Here is a 22,275-nt window from a genome sequence, read left to right as displayed (position 1 = left end):
TCACGATCTCGATTTTATCACGATTTGTTTTTACATTGACACTAATTTGCATGTTTCTGTGTAAATGACGTCAGGTAGCCTCTCTGTCACCTCTCAAAAACTATCAGTAGATTTTAAAGGCAAACAACGCTGATAACGTGCACTCAGTATTAGTTTTCAATAAACATGAACATTTAAATAACAATTACAGAACAAAATAAAGTTTTATTTCAAATAGGTTAAAAAGAAGACTCTAATGTAGTTCTGTAAAGTATTATTCAACAGTCATTTAAACAGACTGAAGTGTGCCTCCTAAGGTTAAACAATAAATACAGTATTGAGACTTAAGTAACTCTTAAAGTTCAATGTGATTTAGAACACATGATCAAACTTTAATGGGAATCATATCTAAGGACAAACGGAGCTGCTGCTGTCACCTCTGTCCACCATTTACTAGAGTCCTCATATGGAGCCTCTTCATCAAATGCCTGCGTTATTGTTTTGGTGACGTCATTAGCTGTTGCCTCTGTCTGCATCTGATGTACACACGTGGCCCTCCCACACACACACACACATACAGGTTTAGAAGAGCTGCTGAGGACAGAAACAGCAGCGAACCTGAATATAACGAGCTGGTAATGTTCAGAGAGATGGGCGCGTACGTGCTCATAGCATTATAATACATTCGTATACATGCGGCCCTTCTACTGCGACACACGTCGCGCGCACACACACAGGCTTAGAAGACGCGCCGCTGCTGCCGGCAGAAACAATACCGAACATAAAGGTGGAGTTCGTTTTAGGGACCAGTTCCTCCGTTTTCTTTTCGTTTTCAGCCGTAGCTTGCTAACAGGGAGGCTGTCATTGGTTGGTCGTGTTCACATTAAGCGCACTGAGAGTTGGACGAGTGAAAAAAACTCATGCGTCTGCGCGAACATAGAACTGCAATTGATAGAACGTGCTCTATGGACGATAAAACGATCTGTCCGTTCTGGTAGATCGCCGATACGTTCAAATCCTTCACGATCATTTATCGTCAAATCGCACAGCCCTACCTGTACGTCTCCAGGACTCTGAGGCGTGCAGGTCGGATCACAGCTGACCCTTCTCACCCTGGACACGGACTCTTTGGCCACTCCCTTCAGGCAGGAGGTTACGGTCCATTCGGACCAGAACCTCAGGTCACAAGAACAGCTTCTTCCCCTCTGGTCACTTTAGTATAGTCACTGCATATTGATGACTATTTGCACTGTTTACTCCATCTTGCACGCACTACTTGTACACTAGTACCACCTCACAGATCCATGTGATACCTATTACATTATTACATCATTATCATTATTACACTGTTCCACTTGTTCATATAAGGGTCTGTTTGCCATTACAACCGCCACTCATTTTATGTTCTGTTCATTGTATGTCTGTTATGTCATGTCTGTTATGCCATGTCAATTTAGCCTTACTTTTAGTTTATTTACCTTATTTTTATCTTAGTTCTATCTTATTTCATGTTAATTATTATATGTCTTTATGTATGCACAATCACTAAGGCAAATTCCTAGTAATGTGAATCCTTCACTTACATGGCAATAAACACGATTCTGAGAGTTACGTTGCGCTGCAGAAGTGAAAACCCAGGAAACCGCTCCGCATCCTCCGAAAGCCGCTCACCTCTCTATCAGCAGCGATTCAGTAAAAACCGGGCTAAATAGTGGCTGCTGCTGAATGCCTGTTGTGATTTGAACTTTATGTTTACACTTTATTAATAAATAAAGACCATCTTCGGATATACACTCAACAAAAATATAAACGCAACACTTTTGTTTTTGCTCCCATGTTTCATGAGATGGACTTGAAGATCTAAACTTCATTCCAGATACACAATATTACCATTCCTCTCAAACATTGTTCACAAATCTGTCTGTGTGATAGTGAGCACTTCTGCTTTGCTGAGATAATCCATCCCACCTCACAGGTGTGCCACATCAAGATGCTGATCTGACATCATGATTAGTGCACAGGTGTACCTCAAACTGCCCACAATAAAAGGCCACCCTGAAATGTGCAGTTTTGTCTCACAGCAAAATGCCACAGATGCCACAAGCATTGAGGGAGCGTGCAATTAGCATGCTGACAGCAGGAATGTCAACCAGATCTGTTGCTCATGCATTGAATGTTCATTTCTCCACCATAAGCCGTCTCCAAAGGCATTTCAGAGAATATGGCAGTACATCCAACCGGCCTCACAACCGCAGACCATGAGTAACCACACCAGCCCAGGACCTCCACATCCAGCAGGTTCACCTCCGAGATCGTCTGAGACCAGCCACTCAGACAGCTGCTGAAACAATTGGTTTGCATAACCAAACAATTTCTGCACAAACTGTCAGAAACCGTCTCAGGGAAGCTCAACTGCATGCTCGTCGTCCTCATCGGGGTCTTAACCTGACTCCAGATCGTCGCCGTAACAGACTTGAGTGGGCAAATGCTCACATTCGATGGCGTCTAGCACGTTGGAGAGGTGTTCTCTTCACGGATGAATCTCGGTTTACATTGTTCAGGGCAGATGGCAGACAGCGTGTGTGGCGTCGTGTGGGTGAGCGCTTTGCTGATGTCAATGTTGTGGATCGAGTGGCCCATGGTGGTGGTGGGGTCATGGTATGGGCAGGCATCTGTTATGGACGAAGAACACAGGTGCATTTTATTGATGGCATTTTGAATGCACAGAGATACCGTGATGAGATCCTGAGGCCCATTGTTGTGCCATACATCCATGAACATCACCTCATGTTTCAGCAAGATAATGCACGGCCCCATGTTGCAAGGATCTGTACACAATTCTTGGAAGCTGAAAATGTCCCAGTTCTTGCATGGCCAGCATACTCACCGGACATGTCACCCATTGAACATGTTTGGGATGTGCTTGACCGGCGTATACGACAGCGCGCACCAGTTCCCACTAATATCCAGCAACTTCGCACAGCCATTGAAGAGGAGTGGACCAACATTCCACAGGCCACAATAGACAATCTGATAAACTCTATGCGAAGAAGATGTGTTGCACTGCATGAGGCAAATGGTGGTCACACCAGATACTGACTGGTTCTGAGTCCACAGACCGCCAATAAAGCAGAAACAAAATGCACATTTCAGGGTGGCCTTTTATTGTGGGCAGTTTAAGGTACACCTGTGCACTAATCATGATGTCAGATCAGCATCTTGATGTGGCACACCTGTGAGGTGGGATGGATTATCTCAGCAAAGCAGAAGTGCTCACTATCACACATTTAGACAGATTTGTGAACAATGTTTGAGAGGAATGGTAATATTGTGTATCTGGAATGAAGTTTAGATCTTCAAGTCCATCTCATGAAACATGGGAGCAAAAACAAAAGTGTTGCGTTTATATTTTTGTTGAGTGTATGTTGTCCCGCATTTTAATCAGATGCACCACAGTGATTCCTAATTCATCCTTACCAGTGGCTGATTCCACAGAATATTAATTACAACAATGTACAAAAAACAGGAAACAACTGCACAAGTTCAAACCTGCCAGCTTCCCTCTCATCGCTGTCAGAGTCACAGCCACACATTTTGCCGGCTGGCTTTTAGGGTTGGGGAAATTAGGGAAATTATGCCAGCTTTCACAAAAGCTCGGACAACAGTCACTGCAGAAACATGAGTCCACACATCCACAATTCAATCACATATGCTGGCGTAACTCACCCGGCGCCTCCCAGTAAAGCAGTGCTCGCCGTCTGCCATCGATCGCTCCTATGCCGCTCGCAACTTTATTTTGAACGCCCTGTTTAAGCCAGTGTCCAGTGGTTGGAGTTCTTTGTTATGGATTACGGCAAGCTCTGAATTTATCTGCTTCGCCTGGTTTTTTACACCGGCGGTGAGATGAACCATGCGGAGTCGCAGATCAGCAGCGAGGATGATGCGTGCAAAAAACCATCCCGTCTCTTCACATAAACCCCCCTGAGCAACTTTCCCATTTTCCTTGTCTCCTCTTTTCTCCTTAACAATGACTCCTGGTGGAAACTTTCCTTTAGGCAGCGTCTTCCTCTTCCATAGGCAGAAGTTTCTGTCCATTACCATGGCATACATGTACGCACCGGAAACTATACAAAAACTTATTTTCCCAAAATCAACTAAACAATAACTGTTTGAAACTATAAATTATATTTGTTTTTAAATTAGAGCATTCTTATCATTTTGGAAACCTACTTGGAGTTTGTGTATTTATTTCTGAAGAAGCACATTTGCAGTGGATGCCTTTTCTTATGTTTGGCCAGTTACAGTTGATATTTAGGTTATGTCATCATATTTTAACTAACATATGTTAACTATCATTAACACTTCCTTAAATTATTTAGATAACTGAGACATCACATTTAACAGGCACATGCAGTGGCAGTTCGGCATATGCTGAAATGACGTGTATGTCAAGATGTCTGACTTCCTGCATCATTGCACAACTACATGTTGTGAAATGAGGATTATAATTTACTTTTCTCACATATATCAGGGCAACACTTATGTTTGTAAATAACAAGCAAGTATTTAGTTTTACTTTATGAATATGACAGCTCCCATTGAAAGACGTGTAGTGTTGTGGGTGGCACCAAAGGAAACCTAGCAAATTTACAGATTGATAATTGGGCGCCAGACAAGATTCAGCTTGTCACTTTTGAGCTAAAGAGAGTACCCCTAGAACCACCCCTGCCCCACACAACTTTAAAAAAGAACACATGACTCAGGAATGTTGGAAGGTTTCCACACCTGCTCTTCTGTGCCGTTGGGCCTCACTGTTGAGGTGATTTTGTGGTTTTTGTGCTGGTTCAGGCCTCCTCTCTCCATACACTGTTTCCGGCTTCTTTCTCTGCTGCCACACACACACAGGTGCACCCCCCTCATTAACGCTGCTCTCGCTATCTCTGCGGTCCTGCTACACATGTTCCTGCTACTGTATGCTGTTCTTCTCTGCAGAATGATTTATTTTTAACCTCAGAACATTCAATATTTTAAATAGAAATAATGCACCATGTTTCACCACACCACAAGCAGTGACTGAATTCTTTCTACAAACAGTTTTCATGTGAGGGTCTTTTCAGAGAAAAGCAGCATGTGCAGGGAAAGGAGCTGGTTCAGTGATTTAGAGGCCTCACAGACACTCAAGCAGAGATTCATTCAGTTTCTACCCTGGTTGTGAAAATTGATTTTTCACTACCTCTCACCTCTACATCAGGCCTTAAAAAGTAATCACTCAAATGTTCTGCTTACGCTTGATATTACTACTGTTGACAGACATTTTAATCACTTCTACAGTATGTTGACGTCACAGGAGCCCGGCTGCAGAATCTGCAGGGTCACAATGAATTTAACAGCTTTTCTAAACCAGGGGTAGAACAAAGCATAGACCAAAGGGTTCAGACAGGAGTTAAAATAGACCAGATAACATAGAATAGGTAAAATCCAGGGATTGGTTACTTCTGCCCCTATGAAAATATTTAAGTAATACGGGAAGTAACACATCAAAAACACAACCACAAGAACACCCAGAGTCCTGGCTGCTTTCAGCTCAGACTTTTTTGCTGTTACAGTCTCTGAGACGGCTGTAACATGAGAGCGCATGGCCCGAGCCTGAGACACAGCCACCACAAAGACTCTCATATACAGCACAACAATGACAGTAATGGGAACAAGAAAGGTTAAAACAACATAAAAGACCAATCCAATGTAATTAGGATAAGCCAAACACACTCCGTGGCAGTGTTTAAACTTGCCTGGATAGGCCAGGTCGTCCTTTAGTATAACAGTAGTGAACAAAACAGAACAGAGCCAACACAAACAGACCCACAGCTTTGCTCTCCTCTCTGTGACTCTGGTGGGATAATGCAGAGGGTCACAGATAGCCACATAACGGTCAGCCGATATGAGCACCATTATTGCCACAGAAGAGCAGAGGATAATAACGTGTACAAAACCATACAGAGAACACATAATGTCACCAAAATACCAGCACGACGTTCTCATGTAAATTGTTGCTGTCATGACCACAAGGCCCACGAGAAAGTCTGTGACAGCCAGAGAGAGGAGGAAGATGTTAGTGGGTGTTTGGAGCTTCCTGCAGAGAGACAGAGAAACCAACAAGTCCACATGTCCAAATGACAAATAAATCAGTGTCATTAATGTTTCTATAATAGTCAGGGTTAAGGTTAGGAAATTAAAACATGATTGGACCAAACTAAGACTCCATTAATCAGATCTGATGAAACGTAAATCTCCACCTGAAATGTGAGACTGAGATGATGACGAGCAGGTTGAGAGCTGTAGTGATCAGAGAGATGAAGGCCAGCAGCATGTTCATCAGCACAGCATCAGCCCAGTGAAGTGTCGGCTTCTTGCAGGAAGCATTGAGGAGTTCTGGAAAGCAGAGTTCCTGATTCTCCATCCTCCGAGAGAGGAGCTGCAGCACTGACAGCTCTCTGCCTGAAACACATCTCAAACAACTAATTTATCTTTTTTATTGAGTGCATCTTTTCCTCCTCCGCTATTTCCCAGTTGGACCAAGATGCTCTCATGCAGTACCTCTTCATGGACAGGAGCAGGAGCTGGTCTAATAATTTAGAGGCCTCACAGACCCTCAAGCAGAAATTCAATCAGTGTTTAGCCTGGTTGAGAACATTTCTTTATGACCTCTCACCACTACACCAGGTAGAGATGATCACAAGACTCCATTACTTTAGGCACAAAAGCCGGGTTAGGCCGTAGGCAAGCCTTAGCCCACCCCGGGGCCAATTGCAGACAAGAGGGATGGACTGACAAAGCCTGTAAGTCACTCACTCTCTTTGCAGTGGTCAGTGCCAGAAGCAACGCAGTTTTAATTGAAAGAAATTTCAATCCCACCACCTCAATAGGCTCAAAAGGGTGGTTTGAAAGGGCATCCAGTACCAGCAACAAATTCAGCATTCTGAATAGTGTCAATGACCTCAGGAGGCAGACCTGCCGCATTCAAGTTCCACCTCTCACTGGCCAGGCCCACAGAGACACCTGTTCTGGATGAGGGTGATAAATCTCTCCCCGAGCCTGGGAAAGAAGATCCCTGCGTATGGGGAGTGGCCATGGCTCGTCTGCCAGAAGCCGAATTATCTCTGCTATCCAATGTTTGGACGGCCACCGCGGGGCCACCAAAATTAGAGACACCCCTGCTCCCGCACTCTGGCCAGAGTTGGAGAAATCAGGCTGAGAGGTGGAAAAGCATACAACAGAACATTCGGCCAGGGGTGGGCCAGAGCATCCACACCTATTGGTGCGCTTGCGTCTGACAGGGAGAAGAACAGCCGGCACTGAGTGTTTTCCTGAGAGGCGAAGAGATCTACGTCTGCTTGGCCATATCTCTGCCAAATCTGTGCCACCACCTGCAGGTGGAGCCCCCACTCCCCGTACAGAGGGTTCCCCCTGGACAATAGGTCTGCTCCCCTGTACAGAATCCCCGCTACATGGGTCGCTCTGAGGGACAGGAGCCGGGCACTGCTCCACACAATCAACCTCTGAGCCAACCTGTGCAGCTGCAGAGAGCAAGTGCCACCCTGGCGCTTGATATAAGCCACCACAGTGGAGTTGTCTGTCTTCACCAACACATGATGACCATACAGGTGAGGCAGAAAACGTCTGAGTGCCAGAAACACTGCATGCATCTCCAGCATATTTATATGGAGTCGTGCCATCCGCTGAGACCACACACCGTTGGCCGTCATGCCCAACAGTGTCGCGCCCCACCCTGAAAGAGAAGCGTCCGTTATCATGGTTACCCTGGACGAGACCGCCCCCAAAGGTACACACGATTTCAGCATTGGCGGGTCTCTCCACGGCCGGAGAGCCGAAATGCACCGCGCCGTTATCTTGACTCTGCGGTTCAGATGGCGCTGAGAGCAGAGATGCAGAGATGCCACCCATCGCTAAAAATCTCTCATCATGAGCAGCCCCAACCGTACCACAGATATCGCTGACGCCATGAGTCCGAGAAGACGGAGGCATAACCTGAATGCCACCACTTTCCCCAATCAAAAAAGCGCAAGACATTGTCTGAACGCAGTTTCCGTCATCTCTGACAGCCTGACGCGATAAGAGAGGGAATTTATGTTGAGCCCCAAATACTCTGTGCATTGAGACGGCTCCAAGCGACTCTTTACCTCGTTTATCCTGAAACCGAGGTCTCTGAGGTGATTCAACACCGCAACAGAGTCTTTGATCACCTGCTCCCATGAATGAGAGCATACGAGATAGTCGTCTATGCCGCTGCCCCTTGATAAGCAAACCTGAGAAATTTTCTGTGGTGGATAAATGGCAATGTGAAAATACGCGTCTGCTAGATCGATCGTCACAAACCAGTCATTTGGACGGATCGAGCGGCACAGAACTTTGTGTGTTAGCATCCCGAACGTGTTCTTTCGTGAGTGACTGTTCAAAACACGGAGGTCCAAAATGGGCCGCAGGGATGAACCTCTTCCATTTCCTCGTTTGGAACTCGTGCGATTGCGTGTTTGTTTAATAAAGACACAATCTCTCTTTCCAGGACCTGAGCTGACGCTCCGCCCGCCACAGAGGCTAACACGCCGTTGAATTTGGGTGGTTTCACAGCAAACTGTAGCCTGTAACCCCTGGCAACTGTTGACAACACCCAAGGGTGAACTGCGCATGCGCGCCACCGGTCCACCCGCCATGCCAGTGGACCCCTGTCGTCGCCCTTGGATGACGTCATCTCTCCGTGTCGGAGAGCGCTGCTCCCAGCCAGAGGAGTTTGAGCTCCCCCTACTGGGAACGGCGGGCCAAGGCAACGTTCCATTTTGATTATTTTTGTGTTTTTTATTTCGTGGGGGCATTCTGTCCTCGGCACCTTGCCTGGATACAGAAATGCATTCTTTATTTTTTCTTTTCCCCTTAAAAAAGAAACAAGGTGCTGAGAAGTGTTTGGTGGCACTATCAGAGACCTTGGAAACATGCAGCCTTGTGTGAGTGCTTGGTGACACTGTGCAGGCTGCGCCCAAGTCTTCTCTCCCTGGAACTGTGAGGAGAGAGACTGAGGGAGGGCTCCTGGAGAACAGGGAACAACCGGAGCCTCCAAACTTGGAACCAAAGGGCTGCCTCCCTCCCTCCTTCTTTTTGTGGGGGGGGGGGGGGGGGGGGGGGTGCTGCTGGTGCTGGTGGCCTGTCCGCTGAGCTGGCCCAGGCTGCTGTGCTCTAGGGCCGCTGTGTTTTGCTCTCACTGCTGTAGCTGCAAAGCCAGCACTGGGAGGCTGTGATGGACATGGCTGGGGTTTACGTGGTATGCAGAGGTCGAAGGCTTCTCCCTCCTGCTTCCTGCGAGTGCTCGTTTCTCTCATCTTCTCCAGAGCTGGGCCAAAGAGACCCTTGGTGGGGTCGTATGCTGCATCCATGATCTCAGCTTTCTGAGAATCACTCAAGCCAGACAAATTCAGCCATAGGGCTCTCTCACCTGTGACTGCTAGCCCCAAGACACGGCCAAATCCCTGCACTGCTCCCCTGGAGGAGCGTAGGAGAAGATCATTCACCACACATAACTCATCACAGAGGAGGGGGTTGGGAGCCTGTGAATCCAGCTGACGGCCCATCTCCTCCAGTATCTCAGCCTGATAAGCTGAAAGCAGTGTGACAGCGTTGAGGGAGCACACTGACTGAGCTGCATATTTGTACATCCTCTGGTAAATAGATGCGGTTAGGCGATCTGATTTACTAGGTAGAGAGATACTGGAAGAAGCTGAGACTGATCGGTGATTGGGATGGAGGTGGTATGCCACTGAAGGCTCCACCGCCGGGGGTTCGGCCAGCCCCAGCTCACCCATCCCATGGATCTCCAGTTTAGAACAACCCCTGGTTGGGAGTTTGCTCCTGAAGGGACTGGGCCAGTAATGCTTCATCTCCTTCATACATGCAGGCACTGCTGGTAAGAGCTGTTTGGGTGAAGGCTGGGCTGGCGGGAGCCTCTTACCATCGTACAGGTCCCGCTCCGTTCCCTCAGCACCCTGGGCTGCAGGCCATGCAATTCCCAGCTTGGCTGCAGCCCGTTTGCTGTTTGACTTCATATAACCATTCATTGGTGGAACAACCTCAGTAGCACTAGATGGTCTAGACTGTTGAGGTGGAAAAGAAGAGTCCTCCTCCTCTTCTTCCTCCATGTCCACCATGTCGAGCAGGTCAGAGTTAGCGTCACACTCTGCGTCCTCATCTCCCAGCTCCCTGTGATCCAAATCCTCGAACAGCGGGGGCATAACTGGGGATTCGGTGTCCATCAAGTCCGCCCAGCTCTTAGAAGCTCGCGCCTGATGGACGTCGGCCGTGGGAGTGGCTGCTGCCAGGCAGGGATCCTGACTGTTAGCTACAGCTACTGTTAATCTCCTTTCCAAAATTTTCTCCGGCAATGAAGCACAATGGGAGCAAGATTGCGGGTCAGCTAGCGCAGCCTGGGCGTGTTTAGGGCCCATGCACGCTATGCACATCGGGTGAGGCTCCCTGCCCGAGATGGTTGCACCGCATGATGCGGGACACAGGCGGGATGCAGCCTCTTTAGCCTTCGGCTCCGACCCTTTGGGGTGACGGCCGTAGACATTCTAGTGGAAAGGGAGATAGGCCACGACAAGTTATCGGACTAGACTCGTCACAACACGTTAGTCTTGAACCACACCAATGCTAGCAGCGAGGCTAAACCCTGCTATTAGCAGATGTAATAGCTAGCTCGTCGTGACACGTTAGCTTCACTCGGGTAACCAGTACAGGTAACAACCTAATGCTACCCAACTAGCACCAATTAAGCTCACCTTGACGCGTTAGCTTTAGCTACACAGAACAGGCTAGAACAACCTAGCAATTACACTGGTAAACCACGGGAACAGCTCGCCACGACGCGGACACTGTTCCTACTGTGCAGCTATCCGAGTACGGCTCGACCGGTCTGTCACAGACAGACGTGATGTCATTGGAGCTTCCGTAGTTGATCACGCCCAAGGCGTTTTCCCATAGTGAAACACCGAACGAAGTTAGAAAAAGAACTCAAGTTTGAAATAAGTGAAATGAACATTCTCTCATTAGACTGAAAGGATCCTGTACCATCATCTATTATTATATAGCAGGGGTGTGTGATTTGAAAATATAGCTATCCTTCTGGTCACTCAACTGCACTCAATTCTCTCTGTCCCTCTCATTCTCATTCACACACGGTCGCGCACACAGGCACACATGCATGCTCACACTGACAGCTGATTCGCCGTTTCCTCTTCTCCAACCGCAATGCTTGATGCCTACAAACTATTGAAGGAAAACTAGAATCAGCGCATATTTACACAGAGAAGATGGTAGGCAATATCTGGAGTTCACTCAACATTACATTTGAACATCCTCCACCCTAATTCCCAAAGAAGATCTGGAAAATCATTAATTCCGCTCCTGAAAATGAATTCCCTAACTTCTTGGTCAAAGATGGTAAAGCGGTGACTGAAAAATCTGCCATGCTCAATCATTTTAACGAACATTTTATATCTGTCGGTTCTTGTTTTAACTTTTTAGAATCAAATTTTAAGAACCCCACTACAACTGCAGAAACGTTAAATATGGACAAAAGTCCTATTAATTACACTTTCACTTTTTCCCCCGTGTCTGTTCTGGATGTTCTCAAAGCCCTGAAGGATCTGGATATCAAAAAGTCTGCCGGGCCAGATAAGCTTGACTCCAAATTCTTAAAGCTAGCTTCAGATTACATAGCGGAGCCTCTGTCACACATTTTTAATTTAAGTTTGAGCTCTAACAAAATTCCAAATATATGGAAATCTGCTTTTATACTTCCTCTTTTAAAAGGAGGAGACCCCACTGAACTAAACAACTATAGGCCAATTTCAAAGCTATGCATTTTAGCAAAAGTCTTTGAGAAGCTTGTCAGTGTTCAACTGAAGGCATTTTTAGATTCTAACAGCATTTTAATAGACTTCCAGTCTGGTTTTAGAAAACAGCACAGCACTGTCACAGCCACTTTAAAAGTTTTAAATGATTTTATCCATGCTCTGGACCACAAGCAACACTGTGTAGCCCTATTTATTGACCTGTCAAAGGCATTTGACATGGTAGACCACCCTCTCCTGATTAAAACCTTGTCAAATATAGGCTTCTCAAACCAAGCTTCTGCTTGGTTTGCCAACTATCTTTTAAATAGATCCCAGTGTGTACAAATGGTGGGTTCTGTATCGCCTTCCCTTGGGATCACAAGGGGAGTGCCACAGGGCTCAGTTTTAGGACCTATTTTATTTTCTATTTATATTAATAATATGTGTTTTAATCTGTCAAATGCCACTTATCACTTTTATGCTGATGACAGTCATTTACTGCTGCTCTGCTTCACTTGCACAAGCCTTTGAGTTTTTACAGTCTGCTTTTAACACTGTTCAATTACACCTGCAATCACTGAACTTGGTTTTAAATGCAGAGAAATCAAAAGTGATGGCATTCTCACCAAGGTGTAAAGGACAAGATAACTTGCCGGTAATAACAACACTCCAAGGAAAACACATTGAACTGGTCACCAGCTATAAATCTCGGATTCGTACTTGACTCAAACTTAGTCCACAAACTGAAGGTGAAACTTGGGTTTTATTTTCGGAACAAATGCTGTTTTTCTCTTAGATCCCGCAGACTTCTGGTATCGGCAACCTTTTTACCACTGATCGACTATGGTGATGTTGTATACATGACTGCGTCGTCCAAATGCCTCCAGTCCTTGAACACTGTTTATCACTGTGCCTTGAGGTTTGTGACTGGCTGTACCCGCCTCACCCATCACTGTGAACTGTATGCCAAAGCTGAGTGGCCCTCCCTGAGCACTAGGAGGCACACTCATTGGATGGCATTGATCTATAAAACCCTCTTTGGTTTGGCTCCACCTTATCTGTGTGCTCTTCTCCAGCGAACTGCCAGCCACTATGCCCTACGCTCCAGTGGCATTTACCACCTGCAGGTCCCTCATGTGCGGACTGAGCTAGGAAAGCGGGCCTTTAGCTTCTCTGCCCCTTCAGCCTGGAATACCCTCCAGACTGATTTAAAAATCTCTGAGCTTATCTCATTTAAAACTTTTAATTCTTTATTACACATTAGGCAAAAAGCATCCATTCACCAGTGCCTGTGTTTTTAAGATATCTTTCTATTGCTGCTCTTATTTTCACTGCTCTGTTTTGATCTTGTTTACCAACTTTAAAATGTTGTTATACTGTTCTTGACGTGTGCTGCTGACCTCTTGGCCAGGTCAGGTAAATAAAGGTTAAATAAAAAAAAAAAAAGAAATTCAGCATAGACAGAGTGGGTAACACAGTAAACAATTAGGCTATGTAAGGTGAAATGCGGTTGAGATAAACTATGGTATATGCCCATAGTCTATATAAATAGAGGGCTGTTTTTGCAATCCATTCTTTACTTTTGGTGAGTAATTCATAAAACAGGCCTTCCTCCAATCTAAACTCCAGGTATTTGTATAAGCAAACTAATTCTACTGGCCTGCCTTGTAATGTATGAAGTTGAGGTGGAGGAAGGTCCAGGCAGGGGAGTAAAAGTATTTGTTTGTGATAAGTCAAATAAATAGAGGTTCAACGTCTGTCACCATAAACCGAAGAAGAAGAAAACGCAACGAAGCCACAACGCGGGTGTCCAGATTTACTCTTCATTCGTCTCCCCTCTGGACGGGTTGTCGGAACAAGCACGGCGGATACAACTCGTAGTTTCCACAATCTTTATTTCACACAGACACACATACTACGTGAACTATCAGCTGAACTAACTTTCAGAAACTTTTAGTGTCTATTACGAACTTTCAGAAACTTTTAGAAACCATTAGGTTGTAAACCTGCAATAAAACACATGAACAAACTGTTATTAACGGCTAACATTTTGACTGTACCAATACATTTCAAAACTAATAATGGCCACTCACCGACACGGCTCCAGTGTTGTCACAGGAAATGTTACACCTTCCTGGGCTGCCAGGCACAAGTCTTGGAAGGCAGACTCGAGTTCTTCCACTGTGGGTACTACCTCCCACTTTGACGGTACGGAGGCTCTCCCAATTCAGGCCAACCACTTCTTTACAGCTCTGCGGACATAACTGACTACTACACAGAGTTTAGTTAGAGAACTGTACCTCGATGGGTCCACTTGAGCTACAAGACCAGCTTGCCACAGATTCTCTATCCTTTTTATTCCAGCTGAGATTTTCCCATTTCCTGAGGACTCAGAAGCTCCGTTACCACTATCCTTAACCGGGATCAGGATCATCTGGGTTTAAAGCTTTCTTGATCTGAGCTCTGGTTAGGACTGCCGAAAAAGCCTTTCTTTGGAGTTTGCTTACCGTCTCTCTAGCACCAGCCGCCACCTCTGAAGCACACTTCATGGGCCAGGTTTCGACCTCTCTGCCATACCAAGTCCATGTCCAACTGCTCAGGAGAGCAGTGGTCACCTACACTCCTTCGAAGAGGTCAGGATGCGCACCACTCACGGTTTTGCCTAGAGGACCATCCCACAGCACCAGGTCTCCGGTTCTTTGCAAGCTTTGTGGAGCTAGGCGGCCTTCTCTTGCACTGATTACAAGATCAATCTCGATTGTCTCGCCAACCAGTCCGAGCCTTTCTGCAGCATGATGTGTGATATAATTGGAATCAGAGGCAAAATCAACCAAGGCTCCAAGGCTGACCCCTCTCTTTGCCGTGACAGGCACGAGCATCATAAGGACTGGATGCTCCCTTAAACCTCTCTGTTCTATGCGGCCTTTGCCGGAACATGCTTTTGTCATTGCCTTGTTTGTACAGGCTCTTCGGACAGCTTTCAACTGGTGGGGAGTCAGTCCTAACTCGGCGAACACTGCTTCTTGTTCCTCTGTTGGACCACATGGTCTTCCTTTTTCTTCTGTTTTGGTTTCCCTCTTAGTGGCCTCCTTCCTTTTTGATGCTTCAGGACAGAGGAAATACTGGTGATCTGCCAGAGTGTCACCTTTCTTACACTCCTCCTGGCAGAGAAACTTAGGAGGGCAGATGTTGTCGCTGGTGTGAACATCCAAGCACTTTACACAAGCTTTCGCCCTTCTCACCTGTGACTTTTTCTCTGACAGATTGGCCTTCCTAAAGGTTTTGCAGAGAAACAGTTTTCCCCCATGTTCCTTATCACCACATACAGCACATGGCACCTGCTTGGGGTCTGTCTTGGTTTCACATGCTGACTTCTTGACTTTCTTTTGCTCATCTAGCTTGTCCCCGTAACTTGGTCTCCCAGGAGCGTTAGTAGACCATGTTTTGCTTGGTAGAAACTGCTTCAGCCTCACAACTAACGACTTTTGGTCCCTTAAGAACAGCAATAGCCTGTTGAAATGGTTCCCTGGGTGAACCTGGCTAACTGGTTATGTATGACGTCTTCACACCCCAGATCTGTGAGGTCCAGTACTGCCCGCTCCACTGCTAGGATTAACTCTAGTGTCTCTCATGGCTGGTGATTCTTTACAGCCGGGCGGGACTGTAGCTCCAACATGATCTCTTCAGCTGTTTGCACTGTTGTCATAACGGTCTTCCAGCTCTCTGAATATCTCATTTGCATCTCTGCAACGTAATAGTCTGAGTTTGTTTTTTACTTCGTCACCCACACTGTCTAGCAAATGAAGCTTCTTACATTCCTGACCCTGTAGGTTCTGCTTGTGCCTGGATACTCTCCCACTCAGCTTTCCAACGCCAATAGTCCCTCCTATCCCTGGAGAACTTTGGCAAACTTATAGGTGTCAACCGTATCTTAGGCCGAGCCCACTGATAGCTGTTGTCTACCCCAGCGTGCACCCTGAGCCACTATGAGGAAAGCTACACCCTTGTCATCCCATACTTAAATCGACAGGTGGAGCAGGTGTGAACGCTTGGCAGTTGTGGCGTGCTAGTGCGGGCTGGAGGTTGGGCGAAACCATTGTTAGGTCCACTGCCAGGCTGCTGTGACTGCGCGGTGCGTTGTGGTGTGTGTTGTGGGAGACTGAACGTGGCAGCCGCAAACACACCTGGAGGTTGACTGCCAAGGGGTAGGGTTGCAAAAGTAGGATGGGTGGTAACGGGTGGCGTAGCAGTAGCAGGGGTTACTGGTTGGGTGAAAGTGTTACCAGCAACTGTGAGACTGCTGTTTGCCGGTGCGACATGCTCACTGGCTACACTGGCACTATCGTCATCTTCATCATCCCAACGGCTTATCCACTCATCCATCACTTTCTCTTTCAAAAGATAAAAGAGCGTCCATTTGTTCTTTCTGTGTGGTCAATAATCTCTCCATGTATACACAGTGCTTTTCAGCTCCTGGAGTTTCCTGTCCAGTATATTATTTTCCACACCTTGCCTCTTCCATGAGACACTCTTATCTTTCCCAAGCGCTTCAGCCCAATCAAAAGCTACCTTGTACTGTGTCACAAGAGCATCTATGTCTGGCTCTGCAAACTTAGACCACAGGATTTCCAAGACTGAGCCCTCAGTTTGTGTAAACTTTTGCTCATTGGCAACTCTCTTCGCCAGGGCATCCCGTGACTCACTGTCGTCACCTGCTGGGTCTATCTGCTTCTGTACTTCAATGTACTCATAACAAGCATCAATGAGTTTCTCATAATCTTCTCTCAGTTTTGTTAATTCATCAGACAAATCAGCTTCATGTAAACGGTCACCACTGACGCGGTTTATTCGTGTTGTAAAGCTCCACTGTGCGTTAGCACGCTTTCGCTTTAAGCTCTCTAAATCAGGCGCGTTATCCATCATTTTTCTTCAGATTACTGACTTATTGGTGAATGGTCTCACTGTTACTTAGTCCAAAGCTACGTTGTGGACTGATATCCTTGTGCAGAGTTGAACCACTATGTCACAGTTTATTTTCTTATTAGCTACGGCTGAATAGCAGCCCTTCAGTCTAGCAATAGCCACGTTATGAGCTCCGTAGCTTCCAGTAATCAACACAGCTTTACTCAGTACTATGATGATTACTCCGCCTTTCAACGGTCCCGTCAGCTCTGGCCTTCAGTTCTCCCATTGTAATGATGTAATTGACGGTCATTTCCTTCTGGGTCTCCGGTCCCGTCTGGTAATCCCTGTTTGTCACTCTCCGCTCAGGGCTTGTGTACTCTCCTGCACGGCTTCGACCACAGTTTACAACTTCCCACACCGACATCAGGAAATAAAGTTTTCTACTGGAAAATCCTACAGCCGGCTTAAGCAGCATACGCGACACGCATTAGGTGTGAAGCGTGGAGCGTTGGTTGTTGGGGTAGTAACTTAATGTTTGATTTTATCAAAAGAATGAACTCGGACTGGAGAAGCTGCCTCCTGATCTTTACGGACTCCACAGCAAGATAGGACAACATTACAACAGCAAAGTCTGGCTAACTGCCACAATTAATCCTGATTCATTTTTTTGCCAATATCGGCCAACCCTACTGATGACATAGCCAAGCATTGGTCACTATTTGTTATTTCTTTAGCACGAGAAATTCAATTAATCAAATTCCAAGAAAATAAATGCTTTACGTCTCTTTACAATTAGAAAACCACATTGTAATATCATCACCAGCAAAAGGAATTAAGCAATAAGCATTATGTAGAAAATGATCTGTTTTGTTCAATCCTTGTTTTGACCCTTTCGTGTTGGCTTTAAGTTTCAGTTGTACCTGCTTAGTTGGAATTTTAACATATACCATACCAAGGCATTCTTATCATTTTAGAAACTTACTTTTGTGTATTTATTTCTGAAGAACACTTGCAGTGGAAACGTATGCCTTTTCTTATGTTAGGCCAGTTACAGTTAATATTGATGTTGTTATTGTAACTTATATGCTGCATCATTGCAGAAATACATGTTGTGAAATGAAGATTATAGTTTACTTTTCTCACATATATCAGGGCAACACTTATGTTTATACATTATTTATTTACAGTATATACATATGAGAATACTGCAATGTCAGACAGACATCATTCACTCATACTGTTGGGTACAGTCTTACATAATATTAGACAGCCATGTCCCACACTATCACAGGCTCAGCAGCACTAAAATAATTATAAAGTTGATTGCATGTACGCACCGGAAATTATACAACAACCTATTTTCCCAAAATCAACTAAACTATAACTATTTGAAACTATAAACTATATTTCTTTTAAATAAGAGCATTCTTATCATTTTAGAAACCTACTTGCAGTTTGTGTATTTATTTCTGAAGAAGCACATTTGCAGTGGATGCCTCTTCTTATGCTTCTTATGTTCTTATGTTAACCTAAATATCAACTGTAACTGGCCTATGTTATCATATTTGAACTAACTAACATATGTTAATTATCATTAACACTTCCTTAAATTATTTAGATATTAACTAAGACATCACATTTAAAGTGGACATGCAGTGGCAGTTCGGCCTACGCTGAAATTTACTTTACTTTTCTCACATATCAGCCAACACTTATGTTTGTAAATAACAAGCATATATATAGTTTTACTTTATGAATTTGACAGCTCCTACTGAAAGACGTGTAGTGTTGTGGGTGCCCCCAAAGGAAACCTAGCAAATTTACAGATTGATAAATTGGGCACCAGACATGGTTCAGCTTGTCACTTTTGAGCTAAAGAGAGTACCCCTAGGACCACCCCTGCCCCACACAACTTCAAAAGCGAACACACGACTCGGGAATGTTGGAAGGTTTCCACGCCTGCTCTTCTGTGCCGTTGGGCCTCACTGTTGAGGTGATTTTGTGGTTTTTGTGCTGGTTCAGGCCTCCTCTCTCTATACACTGTTTCCGGCTTCTTTCTCTGCTGCCACACACACACGCAGGTGCACCCCCTTCATTAACCCTGCTCTTGCCATCCCTGCAGTCCTGCTACACATGTTCCTGCTAATGTATGAGGTTCTTCTTTAAGAAAGTATGATTCCACAGCTTCTCTGCAGAATGATTTATTTTTAACTTCAGAACATTCAATATTTTAAATAGAAATAATGCACCACGTTCACTTGAAGCAGTGACTGAATTCTTTCTACTAACAGTTTTCACATGAGGGTCTTTTCAGAGAAACGCAGTACCCCTTCATGTGCAGGGAAAGGAGCTGGTTCAGTGATTTAGAGGCCTCATAGACACTCGAGCAGAGATTCATTCAGTTTCTACCCTGGTTGTGAAAATCGATTTTTCACTACCTCTCACCTGTACATCAGGCCTTAAAAAGTAATCACTCAAATGTTCTGCTTATACTTGATATTACTACTGTTGACAGACATTTCAATCACTTCTACAGTATGTTGGCGTCACAGGAGCCCGGCTGCAGAATCTGCAGAGTCACAATTAGTTTAACAGCTTTTCTAAACCAGGGGTAGAACAATGCATAGATCAAAGGGTTCAGACAGGAGTTAAAATAGACCAGATAACATAGAAGAGGGAAAATCCAGGGCTTGATTTCAAACGCTGTTAAATAATATAAGTAATACGGGCAGTAACACATCAGAAACACAACCACAAGAACACCCAGAGTCCTGGCTGCTTTCAGCTCAGACTTTTTTGCTGTTACACTCACTGAGACGGCTGTAACATGAGAGCGCATGGCCCGAGCCTGAGACACAGCCACCACAAAGACTCTCATATACAGCACAACAATGACAATAATGGGAACAATAAAGGTTAAAAAACGTAGAAGATGAATTCAATAGTATTAGTGTAAGTGGAACACTGCCCATGGCAGCTTTTAAACATGCCTGGATGGGCCAGGTCGTCCTTTAGTATAACAGTAGTGAACAAAACAGAACAGAGCCAACACAAACAGACCCACAGCTTTGCTCTCCTCTCTGTGACTCTGGTGGTGTAATGCAGAGGGTCACAGATAGCCACATAGCGGTCAGCCGATATGAGCACCATTATTGCCACAGAGGAGCAGAGGATGATAACGTGTACAAAACCATACAGAGAACACATAATGTCACCAAAATACCAGCACGATGTTCTCAAGTAAATTGTTGCTGTCATGACCAGAAGGCCCACGAGAAAGTCTGTGACAGCCAGAGAGAGGAGGAAGAGGTTAGTGGGTGTTTGGAGCTTCCTGCAGGGAGACAAAGAAACCAACAAGTCCACATGTCCAAATGACAAATAAATCAGTGTCATTTAAAGCAATGTTTCTATAATAGTCAGGGTTAAAGTTAGTAAAATAAAACATCATTGGACAAAACTAAGACTTCAGAAATTAGATCTGATGAAACATTAATCTTCACCTGAAGTGTGAGACTGAGATCACCATCTATTATTATACAGCAGGGGTGTGTATATATAGCTACCCTTCTGGTCATTCAACTACACTCAACTCTCTCTGTCCCTCTCATTCTCATTGACATGCTTGCGCACACAGGCACACGTGCATGCTCACACACTGACAGCTGATCTGCCGTCTCCTCTTCTCTAACCGCAATGCTTGATGCCTATAAACTATCGAAGGAAAACTAAAATCAGCGCATATTTGTACAGAAGGACGAGGCGATATCTGGAGTTCACTCAACGTTACAATTGAACATCCTCCACCCTAATTCAGCATAGACAGAGTGGGTAACACAGCAAACAGGCTATGTAAGGTGAAATGCGGTTATGGTTGAGATAAACTATGGTATATGCCCATAGTCAAATAAAGAGCTATTAAAGAGCAAATTATGTGTCTCCAGTGGGAGATTTTCTTTGTGATAGGAAGTGGCAGCAGAGGTGCTTTTTGCTTATGATTAGGCTTGTGCAAAATCGTATCGTGTGCAATTAATCATCAGAAAAACTGTCACCGATTAACATTTGCCACTTATCGAATACGGTGATTAGTGCCTCGCCATGATGACACACTCTCGACGTACTGTCACCATCACCCACAAGTGTGCACATGTGAGCTCCCAATAACAATAATGGTGGAAGGCAGTGGTATTCAGTTAAATGACACAGAGCAGCACATTCCTAACAGAGGTTCAACGTCTGTCACCATAAACCGGAGTACGAAGAGAGCCGAAGAAAACGCAACGAGGCCACAACGCCTACCTAAGCAACATACGCGACATGCATTAGGTGTGAAACATGGGGCATTGGTTGTTGCCGTAGTAACTTAAAGAAAAAAACTCCGATTGGAGAAGCTGCCTCCCGATCTTTACGGACTCCACAGGAAAATAGGAAACCATTACAACAGCAAAGTCTCCTCCAGCAGATATTGGAAAGAATACCACTCAGCTGAGAACCCGCGATACGTTTAGTCATTGTGCTCCTTACGACCAAACTAAGCGCTGGAAGAATGTAACGCAGGTTGATTTGCACAGACATACATTTAAATGTGCAATTGTCCGGTTTGTTTGTCACGTTTTTCTTCAGCTGCTCTACAGTATGAGTGAAACATGCACTAGTGTGTGACATATTCCAGTCACATGTTGATTTGCACAGACATATTTTTTAACTTGAAATAATCACTGATATTTAATGTTCCTTTAAATTGTTGATATACACTGCTTTGTGACCTTAAGATAAGAACATTTAAAGGACAAAGGTACTAAATGTTTGCTTCATTATTATTTTGAAGCAGTTTGTGAAATGCATCTGTTATCAATAAATAATTCAAACATGGCTGGTTTGTGCCTAATCACTACTTACCAGCCTAACCTGAATGAAGTAGTTAACTTGATTTAGGGCTGTGTGATTTGACGATAAATGATCGTGAAGGATTTGAACGTATCGGCGATCTACCAGAACGGACAGATCGTTTTATCGTCCATAGAGCACGTTCTATTAATTGCAGTTCTATGTTCACGCAGACGCATGAGTTTTTTTCACTTGTCCAACTCTCAGTGCGCTTAATGTGAACATGACCAACCAATGACAGCCTCCCTGTTAGGAAGCTACGGCTGAAAACGAAAAGAGAACGGAGCAACTGGTGCCTAAAAACTAACTCCACCTTTATGTTCGGTACTGTTTCTGCCGGCAGCAGCGGCGCGTCTTCTAAGCCTGTGTGTGTCCGCGCGACGTGTGTCGAAGTGGAAGGGCCGCATGTATACGAATGTATTATAATGCTACGAGCACGTACGCGCCCACCTCTCTGAACATTACCAGCTCGTTATATTCAGGTTCGCTGCTGTTTCTGCCGTCAGCACCTGTGTGTGTGTGTGGGAGGGCCACGTGTGTACACCAAATGCAGACAGAGGCAATAGCTGATGACGTCACCAAAACAATAACGCAGGCATTTGATGAAGAG

The 22,275-nt window shown here is 45.2% G+C and overlaps 1 protein-coding gene and 1 pseudogene across 1 annotated transcript; both read right to left on the bottom strand.

Moving 5' to 3' along the window:
- Window positions 1–6,996: 6,996 nt before the first annotated feature.
- LOC114426904 (uncharacterized) lies at window positions 6,997–10,487 on the bottom strand (annotated as a pseudogene).
- An 8,824-nt stretch (window positions 10,488–19,311) lies between these two features.
- LOC114426903 (trace amine-associated receptor 8c-like) lies at window positions 19,312–21,088 on the bottom strand. The gene is given in 3 exon segments (XM_028394586.1): window positions 19,312–19,710; window positions 19,713–20,112; window positions 21,078–21,088. Coding segments are annotated over 3 exon segments (810 nt in total).
- Between the last annotated feature and the right edge of the window lie 1,187 nt (window positions 21,089–22,275).

This window comes from Parambassis ranga, chromosome 21, assembly GCF_900634625.1.
Source record: "Parambassis ranga chromosome 21, fParRan2.1, whole genome shotgun sequence".
Taxonomy (NCBI): Eukaryota; Metazoa; Chordata; class Actinopteri; family Ambassidae; genus Parambassis; species Parambassis ranga.
This window is presented reverse-complemented; position numbering and strand designations above follow the sequence as displayed.